At 41.4% G+C, this 10,965-nt stretch overlaps 1 protein-coding gene across 2 annotated transcripts in view; it reads right to left on the bottom strand.

The window, feature by feature from the left end:
- Positions 1-208: 208 nt before the first annotated feature.
- Positions 209-10,965, bottom strand: part of MECP2 (methyl-CpG binding protein 2) — a 33,485-nt gene continuing 22,728 nt past the window's right edge. The window contains exons 2-4 of one of the 2 annotated variants that reach the window (XM_018560724.1): positions 6,257-6,598; positions 841-1,276; positions 209-807 (exon numbers count right to left, since the gene is read on the bottom strand). In XM_018560724.1, coding sequence (XP_018416226.1) covers positions 235-807; positions 841-1,276; positions 6,257-6,598 — 1,351 coding nt within the window. In that variant the 3' untranslated portion in view covers positions 209-234. Of the gene's footprint in view, positions 1,277-6,256; positions 6,599-10,965 lie in introns of both variants that reach the window. The other variant, XM_018560723.1, reaches the window with a different exon arrangement.

A 10,965-nucleotide genomic window follows, 5' to 3' on the forward strand; every position in this document is an offset into this window, starting at 1 on the left:
TGCTTCTGTCTCTGTTAGAAGTCTTCACCCCTGACTCACTGTGCTCGTCGGTATTAAAAAGATCCACAACTGACATTCACTCCCACCCTGAAGCTACGAAACTCCAAGCTACAGGAGGAAAAATAGACTTTTCTTTACTTCATTTATAGGGAAGCGTTGTCAGAGCCCTACCCACAAGGAGAAGAGACAACAGCTGCCTTTATTTAACTGTTTTTGTTTTTAAACTTCTCAAAGTCAGCTAACTCTTTCGGTCACCGGCGTTCTGGTGTCAATGGGTTCCTCCCTGCTCGGCCGTTGTACAGATGGAGAAACAATGTCTTTTCGTTCGCCTTCCCCTCTGTTTCTGCACTTATCTGCAGGCTGAGTCTTAGGTGGTTCCTGTGTACAACCATCACTCTCGGGTACTTTGTCCTCTTTGCAAATTTTGACACTTAAGTCCTGTGGCTCCTGGGCTCTAATGCTGTCCTTCGAAGTCTCTGGCTCCAGGCTAGTTGTGGATGCCTTGGATTCGGAGTGGTGGTGGTGGTGATGATGATGGTGATGCTGCTGCTCCTTTTTAGGCGGAGTGCTCTTGCTCTTAGGGCTACTCTCTTTGCTCTCTGGGCTTTTTGCAGGGTTCGGTACCTTTGCGCACTTTTCGGTGACAACAGACGGAATCTCTGGGGTCTCTGTGTCTATAACCTCCAGGCTCACAGTTTCCCGTGTCTTGCGTTTTTTAATTGGTAATACAGTCTCTAAGAGGGGCTTAACGGAAGACTCTTTGATTGCTTTCTTCTTTGCGGCTTCAGCTGCTGCTGCTGCTGCAGCAGCAGCTGCAGCAGCAGCAGCTGCAGCAGCAATGCTGGCACTACCTGGCTTGCGGCCCCGTTTTTTCGGAGCTGCTGGCGGGTTGGTTTCTAATTTTCTTTTCCGGCCTGGGCGCTTGATGACAAGCACCTGCTCTGACGTGGTTGCATCAGATTCTTCTTTGTTTCCAGATAAAGGCATTTTGACAAGAAGTTTTCCTGGAGTCTTTTCAACTACTCTCTTAACCTGAACACCCCCTAGCTTGACTGTCGGCTTCCCCTTCCCACTTCCTTTTGGCCTTCCCCTTCCTCGGCCAGTGCCGGTGGATTTTGGAGCCTTGGGTTTTTTCGGTTGTTTCTGTTCCCTTCGAGAGGGACTTCCTCTTCCGGTGACAGTGAAATCAAAATCATTGGGATCGAGGGATGTGTCGCCTACTTTTTGGAAGTATGCTATAAGCTCGACTTTGGACCGAAAAGCTTTTCCACTCGGGCTATTTAAAAAAAAAAAAAACAAATATCAGATAAACAAGCAGTAGAATAAGCAGTGCATGCTTTGCATATCAGCATGAAAACCTTTGGTAAGGCATGTTATAATATAGATTATATTATATATCAACACATTCATAGCTAGTGTATGTAAAATTGTGTAAGTAGTTACTTGTGGAGGAAATATTGCTGCACAATGAATGTGTTTGAAGGAAAATATCCTGCTCGCGTGTACACCTTCTAACAGCCTGTAGGTGGTGCTGCCTGCCAAGTTTGAGTGCAGTGCGTTAAGGCAATCTTTATAGTATTACTGTGTCATTGCTGCTTTTGTGCTGAAGCAGAAGAAAAACAGAGGCCTTGTAAGGCAACCGTATCATAACAACTGTTTAGAAAAAGAAAAAAGATGAATAACTTAAACCCCCATTTCACCTTTTACAAATTTCCCACTTGTGATATATTTGAGGTGCTCCTAAGATTTTCTCAGCTGAATTTAATTAGCCCCCCCCCTCCCTTTCCATGCGGATGGGTACTATTTTGGCCCCTGCCCAGTTTCTGCTTTTATTTTACTTGCCATGGATGATTTGTGAACAGAGTTATGAAAGAGTGTTGAAAAGATGGAATTGCATTAACCCGAATAGAACTACCAGTAACAGTATAGCTCACAACAGTGGATGCAAAGAAAGGTGAAGGAAAAAAAGAGAAAATGCAGATAATGAATCATAAATTGATAAAAGCCAGAAGCAATGTTAATACACAGTATTCAACCAAAAATAGTGTGCAAGCATGCAAGGTGCATTACTTTTTTCTATGGTGTAAATGTGGCGTTTTACCCTAAAAAAAGTCTATTTAAGCTTGTGTTCTCAATCACTTAAATATAATCTGTTGCAAAAGAAAAATTGGAAGCGTAGATGTTGGTTTATTTTTTTTAAGGGGCAAGCTTTAGAGTTCCCTTCATTGTCCTCTTTTCGCTATTAAAGTGAGTCCCCGACTAGGTCAATCAAAGTCCCAACACATTGATGGTTCACCCATGTTTCTATCAGGTCAGTGAGCAAGTAGTAAAGTTCAGGGTCAGGGTGACTGTTCCGGAGCAGACACCTTAAAAGAAAATGATCAATGGCTGCTCCATTTCTTTTCCCCAGGCAGGTCCCCTGTTACAGGTAGGCAGCTATTCCAAACCCGATTTAGGACATCAGCTAAAGAAATTACATGCAAATGTAAAAAAAACTTGAATCACAAGTAAATGTAAACCATTTGTTGTTTAAAACTGAAGATAAATATTCGATATCTGGGTTGCCTAAATGATAACTTTTTACCATACTATTTGGATACAGTATTACAACCTTACTGTAGACACTGAGGCCTACTACACATTTTTTATTCACTACAAAAGCAGTATATGGCTGCAAAGTAGGGTTGCACAGATACCAAGTACAGTACTCGGTACAAGTACATGTACCGATACTTTTGAGCTCCAAGACTAGACTAGAGAACCGGCCTTCTCTAACATTAGTACCTGACCTCACAAATGGTCCAACATTCCCATAGACACACTCCTAAACCTTGTGGACGCCTTCCCAGAAGAGTTGAAGCTGTTATAGCAGCAAAGGGCGGAGCCAACTCAATATTGAACCCTATGGACTAAGACTGGGATGCCATTAAAGTTCATGTGCGCGTAAAGGCCGGCGTCCCAATAATTTTGGCAAAATAACGTATATATCCCAGCAACACCAAAGGATGCACACAATTGTCTTACGCTATCTGTATCTTATTCTTTCTATTATTTGGCACTACCTTTCTATTTTTTGTTCATTTGGATATAATCACTGATGCCGCTTCACTATATACCTTGAATCACAAGCAGGGTATGCTTCATCCCAAATGAACAGGTGGCAGTTCATATGATTGGACCTGCAGCAGTAATACGGACTTAATGGCAAAAAGATGCAACAGTTCATCTAAATGGATAAGCTGCAGTAATGTGGTACACAATGGCAGTATAATTGTGAAAAGTTCACATAATTGGATTTGTAGCGTAATACAGACTTAATGGCAAAAGATGCAACAGTTCATATAACTGGATCAGCTGCCGTAATATGGTACTCAATGGCAGTATAATTGTGACCGTTCATTTAATTGGGTAAGTCCCCTTTAAGCAACTGAGATTGACTAAAGTTGCGGCTTGATACTTGCGGTTTGCAGGTATGGAGGTGACCTCTGAAGCACAAGGGAGCTCAGTCCTGGATGGAGATCTGGCAGAAGGAGGGTTGCCTTCCCCATAGCCCTGGAGAGTTAACAAGCAGGCGGGGAGATGGAGTCCACAGCAGCCAGAGGGGAGAGGTGAGTCAGCTCCACGCTGACAGGCGATCTCGTTAGAGGACCGGTGGCCGAGGCAGAGAGGCGAATCGCTCCAACGTCATCCACAATAACAGGGCGCTGGAGGATTCAAACCTCGCGGCTGAAACTGAGAGCCGGCGGGAGGAGCGTCAGCCCGCCGAGATGTGATTGGACAGCGGTTGATGCTCTCTACAGTCCGCCGCTGGGACATATTACAACCGCTTAGGGTACATGGCTGCGCTTTAAAAAATTACATTTTTCTTTAGCGTGTTAATGAGGAAGGTTTGATTGCATTATCAACAACAATTCCAGTATGTATTCATATTACAATGCTGATGTCATAACAGGAGAGGATATGCTGGGACTTTACAACTCCTTGCATCTAAAACTAGAACCGACAGGTGAAGAAAGCGGAACAATAATCTTATCAGGGTGGTGATGCTCCTTCACTGTCCAGTCAGCAGCCTGGGGGTTGGTCAATGACCAAGCAGTATTACTTAACTGTAGTGGAGAAAACCAAGCTGATTGAGCTTGCTATGGTCTTTGGTATGAATATTAGGCTGTAGCTGCACGGTCAACGTCAAAGTGGCTATCAGAGCCATATTCCCAGAATTGATTAGTGATATGCTTTTAGATTTTTTTTTTTTTTTATATTAATCCTATTGGACGCCACTGGTCCACCTCCCGACACGCTACATAACAGGATCCGGACGTAGTGGTGAAATACACAGAGAATAGGCAAGATATCAAGAGGAGAGTGTAGTAGGTGCAGACGATGGCAGTGATTTTAATTATGACTAGAGAATGAATTGCTTGATTTTTTTTTTAAATCAAAAGGAGTCTTACATATTAGGTAATATGTGTGTGTGAGAGCTGAGGGAGCGCCATCTGGTGATTTTGAAACTACTGATGCGGTTAAATCTCTGATGAGGATTGTATGAACTGTGGTGCACCCAGGATACATTGTGTATCCTAAAAGTGACACTAAACTCAAGAGTTAAATCTTAAAAATGCATTTAAGTAACTTAACTATTAACAATGTAGCCCCTATGTATAAGTTGCTACTGAAATAATTGATATTCTGCTTGTAAACAGTTAACTGACCTTGTGCATCCTGTGAGGTGGAGACTTGTGGGAGTTGCAGTGCAGAGCAGGAGACTGGTGGTGCTGTGTGAGATCTTTCAGACTGCAACTGCCACGAGGCTGTGTTTCTGAGAGGAGGGGTGATTCTGGCCTGGTGTTGCTGAGCACGCTCAGTGCGGGAAATCCCAACCAACAGGACAGGCCTGTGTAATCTTGTCTTGGGGAATTTAATGTGAGAAACAGAACTGTGTGGCTGCCACTGATGCAGAGGAACTCACAGACTCTGTGTATACTGTCAAAGAGAGCGCAGGCAGATCAGACAGCCTCCAGAGAGACTTCATCCGGTTCTGCGGGATATCGGGAATATCGCGGCCTGGGCGAACGTCCGAGCCAATGCTGTGAGTGATTCCAGAAGGCCCAGCAATCTGAAGGGAGCCTGATGGTGTTGACAGGGAAAGCTGCACAGTGCCTTTCGGTGACCAGAGACCTTCTGTAAGAGACCCCCCAGATGACTTCATCATCCGAGGTGTCGGCTTGAGAGAAAGGGGACGGACATCATATTTTCTGACTGATCCTGGGAGTGGCGAGAGGTCTTGGCCATTTGTGGTGTTTTTCCATTCACATCTAAAATACAGTATGGGCCCCAACGAGGGCTAGCCTAGACTATTGCTACTGGCCAGTGGTATAGAGAGTGAGAGACTAATTGAGACTGAAACATTAGTATTTCTGTGTTCAAAGTCAAGGATAGTATCTGAGGTGGCTTAATATTGCATATTTCAGAATACGGACAGCTGCGGTTACCGAGTGTCAGAGTACCCACTGTGTATTGCTAAGTGTTATTTTCACCAATTATTGTGTTCATTATTACATTGTTTTATGCATTTGTACTAATTGTTTTAATAAAGCCGCTACAAAAAACTCTCTAAGGTGTGTTGATGTGCTGTGGATCCTGTTTGTGTGGTACATTTGGCTTGGGGGACAAAAATATCCGGGTTACTTTGGCAGCTCCTTCGGGGGTGAGCGCTAAAACAAAAATGTATCTTGTGTATCACTCGGCTGTAGGTCCTCAAATCATCTCTGAATTGGTGCCGACACTGTCCTTCCTTCTGGAGGGGGGCTACTTTTGTTCCCCATGGTCCCTGTGTGTGTAGTAAAGTAGCCACCACTCCAAGCTCACTCCTGTGATGGACTACAATCTCAGGTTTAGATTACTAATTTGTATTGAGATTGTAGTCCATCCCGGGAGTGATTTTGGAGCGGTGACTACTCTACAACACACACACACACAGGTACCATGGGGAACAAAAGTAGCCCCCCTCCAGAAGGAAGGACAGTGTCCGCACCAATTCAGAGATGATTTGAGGATTTACAACTGAGTAATACACAAATAAGATACATTGTTGTTAATAGTTAGTTAAGGTACTTGAATGCATTTTTAAGATTTAACTCCTGAGTTTAGGGTCACTTTAAAATGATATCAACCCATGAAGAAAAAAGTGGCATTGCCCCCCCGCGGTATTATCAACTGCAAAATGACAAGCCCACTTTATAATCAGCTAGTTGCTTACTTGATCAAATAAACATCATATTTTCCAGCTGAGCGTCCAGACTTCCTCTGCTTGAGCTTTCTTGTCCAGCCTTCAGGAAGCGTAGGATCATCATACATAGGCCCTCTATCTCTTATAACAGACCGTCTTTGCTTAGGGAAGGCAGAAGCATCAGGAACAGCAGGTGCAGCAGCCTCTGTGCTTTCAGGTTCTTCAGCTTTCCGTGCTTCAGCGGGTTCTCCTGACTGCTGTGTTGATGGATGGCCTTCGTCAGATAGCTCTCCGTCATTGTTTTTATCCTTTTTTACTTTCCTGAGTTTTGGTGGTTTGTCTTTCTGATCTAAATCTTCTGCTTTTTCTTCCCTTGGGTGTAAAAAAAAAAAAAAGACAAGATTATACCAACAATATTTTAATAATGTATACACTCATTCAAAGTAAATTTGCCACATATGAATTTAACATACTAATGCTGTAGAACACATAACAAAGGAAATCAGTGGATTTGGAGCCTTTATTAAAAGCTGACCTTAACCACTTCACGACCCATGACGCGATAATCTCATCATGAATTTTGAAGGGGTTAATCAGACTTCCAGCGACTCTGTGCATAATCGTAGAGGCGGCGGCCAGCTTTACAGTAGAAGCGATTCTGGCTGCTTCTACGGTCTGGTAAACAAGCCCGGGACCGGCTTCTCGGGTGTCGGTGGGAAGGAGAGCGATCTTTTCCCCGTTCTATGGGACCGGGAGCGGCGTGTATTGCATCACTTCTGTTCCTATAGCAGTCATTGCTCAGCTCCTGAAGCCCAGCAATGAGCTACTGAAGTGCGATCTGCACTTCAATAGCTTATTTAGAGTGTAAAGGTGACACTGGGGGTCTTTTGGATCCCCAGCATCACCTTAAAGAGTACCTGAAACCACTAATATGCTATCACATGGGGGGCTTGTAAGCCCCCCCCCCCCTCTGTGTTGGCATTTAAAGAAAAATTTTTTTAAAAAGTTTTTAAAATATGAAATAAATAAAATGTAAAAATAATAAGTCCCCCGCTCCAGCGAGCATGCGCGTCGTCACGGAAACACGCGTCGGGTGCGCCTGTGTACGAAAACGACAATTGTGTTACACATGTTGGTTATCGCCACACACGCCAGAGTGAGAGCAATAATTCTAGGTCCAGTATTTATGCGTATCTCTAAACTGATGACCTGTAAGGGCTTTTAAAGCGTCGTCTATGGACTTTTTGGGGTACTGAATTTTGTTGCAGTTTCCCGGACACACACAATATTTAACCTGGGCATGTTGGGTATCTATTTACTCATTGTAACCTAATCTTTTAAATGTTACCAAAAAAAATGTTTTTATAGTGTTTTGAGGCACTAAAATGTAACAAGTTCATTTTTCACAAACTTTTAGGGTTTGATATTAATGTTGCGCTAATGTCGTGCAACATAGAAATTTGCAACTGGCACCATTTCATTCTACTGGATCTTGGCTTTCAGAAAATATATATTGTTTGGGGGTTTGAAGTAATTTTCAGCCCTAAAATTGGGATTATAACATGTAAACAAAAAATTAGAAAAGGCCTCTGCCCTTAAGGGGTTAACGCCCTATAAGCATATAGGATTGAAATCTCCCAAATTAGCTCCCTCATTTATACATTACATATAGAACCTACAACCTCTCGTAGCCAGTTGTGCACAAAATGTCTCTGACCTAGGCACTATTTAACGTGTACTCTGGACTTGTCATATAAGCTTATGGTACAAAACCTTATTCCAAGCATTACCCTCCCACTATGGAGTCCCAGATTATGGACATCAATTTTACTATATCTAAAATGTTATTAGAATGCAGAAAGGATGGTTATCGAAGGTCCATAGAGTCTAGGAAAGATACATAATTCACACGCTAACCTTTAACCTCTAGAACACAGCATTGCCCCCTCCTTGAATCCATTTAATGAAAACAACATTATTCTTAATGTTTTGTCAATGAAATGGACAGCCTCCAGCCTTTTTTCTCGCCCCACATACTTGTATTATTTCGACAATAAATCAAGTCTGCAATGTCAGCCACCTTTTTTCACAGCCCACTCTGAGGTGAGAATTATGTTGAAGCAAATGAAATAAATTCTTGACAATAACACAAAGACAGACCTGTTTGTTCTACAATCAATACGTATTTATGTAAAATATATATTTTTTATATCATAAGTAATATAGTTATTGCTGATTTAATAGCTAATTGGCTCTGGCACTGAACCGGTTAGGTATTATGTAAGCAATGGCCTTGATCCTCTGTCTTGGCAGCAATCCAGTGAAGCTGGGCAATGGTTCCCAAACCATATGTTGCAAACCCTATTTGGACAGTGTCATTAGAAAATACACATTTTAAATGCTGTTTTGATACTACCCTGTTTCCCTGAAAATAAGACCTACCCCAAAAATAAGACGTACTATTTTTGGGATTTGCTAAAATATAAGACCGACCCCGAAAATAAGACCTAGTTGTGACCATTCCCAGGGCCGGTGGTGGCATAAGGGGGAACTTGAAGAGCTGCGGGAGAGAAGCAGCAGTGCCAACAAAGCTAGCGCTAGAGGAAGTGAGGCGGCGGCATGCCTTCTCTATAGCGCCGACTCCTGTCACAGGCGGAGTGATACCAAATGCACTCCGCCTGTGAGGAATCGATAGTGAAAGTGCGCTTCGCTCATTGTGGCCAGCGATTGGATAGCAAATTGCTCTTGGAAAGGTACGGCACCCCTGATTGCCCTGATCACCATATTTTGTACATGAATACATGTAGACTTTTCTAATTTAATAAGTGTGGATTGTTGTACATTAAAAAAAAAAACCTACCCCGAAAATAAGACCTAGTGTGTTTTTGTGAGCCAAAAAAATATAAAAAATGTCTTATTTTCGGGAAAACACAGTATAATGTTTGGATCAGCCTTTTAAAAATAATTTGCTAAAATAAAAACACCTGTGATAAAAAAAAGTCAGCTAGCAACAACTGCAACATTTTGGATCGCTCATCACTTTCTGTCCCTTTGACAATGGTCACCCAAGCTAGATAGAAAGGGTAAATCTGCTCAATGGGGGCAAAGACAACAATAAACACTTTATCTAATAATCTATCCAAAACTAAAAAAAAGATTTTGGCTTTCAATTACTTGAACTTAATATTGCATTTAGTTTTATGAATACAGAATTTCTAATAACCATCTGCTTTAATAATATTGGCAGAATAATGAATCTTGTTGGCAAAAGTTTAACGAGGCTGTCACGGCAGATTTATATTATTTGTAAAGATAGTAAAGATGCTGGACTACACTTTGTTACACAACACTGTATAACAGGGCTGGACATATCCCAGGAGCCAGGTAGCCAGCGATGCTATACAAATGACAGCAGTCGACTAACTTTTAAGGTTTTCTCTAGCTCTTGTCAATGGAGCTGGCTTCTTAAAAGACCCTGCCAGCTTCTGAATTCCATATTAATTTTTCCACCCCTGCTGTACAAGTATGTAAAAATAAAACTTTAAAAACAAGCCATCTTAGCCCTTTATTGCAGAAAGGTAAAACAAACATTACGTCTGAATCCAGTTTTGCCCTGGCTACCTTCTTTTTAGTTTGTTTCTAGGGGCCCTTATTTTACATTGCACAGTCACAGTGCTGCGCGCACACGATAAAAATCCCAACAATACACAGCAGCGCATATATTGTAAGTGGCAGCACCGAATAAGACCCACCTCAGTGCATGTATGAGTATGGCCAGCTGGAAGGGATTTAATATCATGACAAAGCCACCATCGAGTCTACGTAAGCAAATATATATGCATATATATTATGAGCATAGATCTTTAAGACTTTTAACATTCCAAATAAATTGTACAAATATGGTATCACAAAAAAGTGGAAGTCAGGGCCTCATTCAGAATTGTCCACAATGAAAATCGGGAGAATCATTTACTTTGGAAAGCTATGTATGGGAAAGCTAAAAGTGAGAATATCTAAAAGGGAATATTTATAAAGAAGTCAATGTGACTTTCACCAAACATTCACTGGAGAATAATCAGTCATTTAAAACAAATACACCGGGAAGATTTCCCTTATGTCACTTTGAAAAAAAATATTAAAAAATTATGACAGACTTATAGTAAGCTTAAAAGACAAAATTCCATCTTGAATTATATATGATTATAATTATGTTGAATTATAATGCTATTAATCCAAAAGGCATAAGAAAATTGCACAGTTAGATGCCACTTATTCTTTAGAAAAAAAAAGAAGAGGTCTATGACAATGTTCAGCCCAGGGCCCAAGACAAGTTTATTGCTTTATTGCACGCAGACATGGAAAAGGTGAATAGGGCTGCCATTCACAATTAATGTAACACAGATTTTTTTAAATAGCTGCGAGTCCTGAACGGCCTACTCCAAATAAACAGGAAGCACAGTTTGTACTGGTATACAGATACGTGATATTGCTTTATAATATCTGTGAGCTATAAACTGACAAATTTACATCACAAAATGTATTTGCTGTTTTTTTGTTATTGGGCCTCCTACGGGGAATCTGAACTAGAGGTGCACCAAAATGAAAATGTCGAAACCGAAACAAAACCGAAATAAAAAAAAATGTCAGGCCGAAAACCGAAAATGTTTTTTTTCTAACTTTATATCAAATTTTTAAAAATATTTTCTTTTTATTTAATTTTATAAACCTTTAAAAAAAAA

This window comes from Nanorana parkeri, unplaced genomic scaffold (genome assembly GCF_000935625.1).
Source record: "Nanorana parkeri isolate BGI_ZX_2015 unplaced genomic scaffold, ASM93562v1 scaffold475, whole genome shotgun sequence".
Lineage (NCBI taxonomy): Eukaryota > Metazoa > Chordata > Amphibia > Anura > Dicroglossidae > Nanorana > Nanorana parkeri.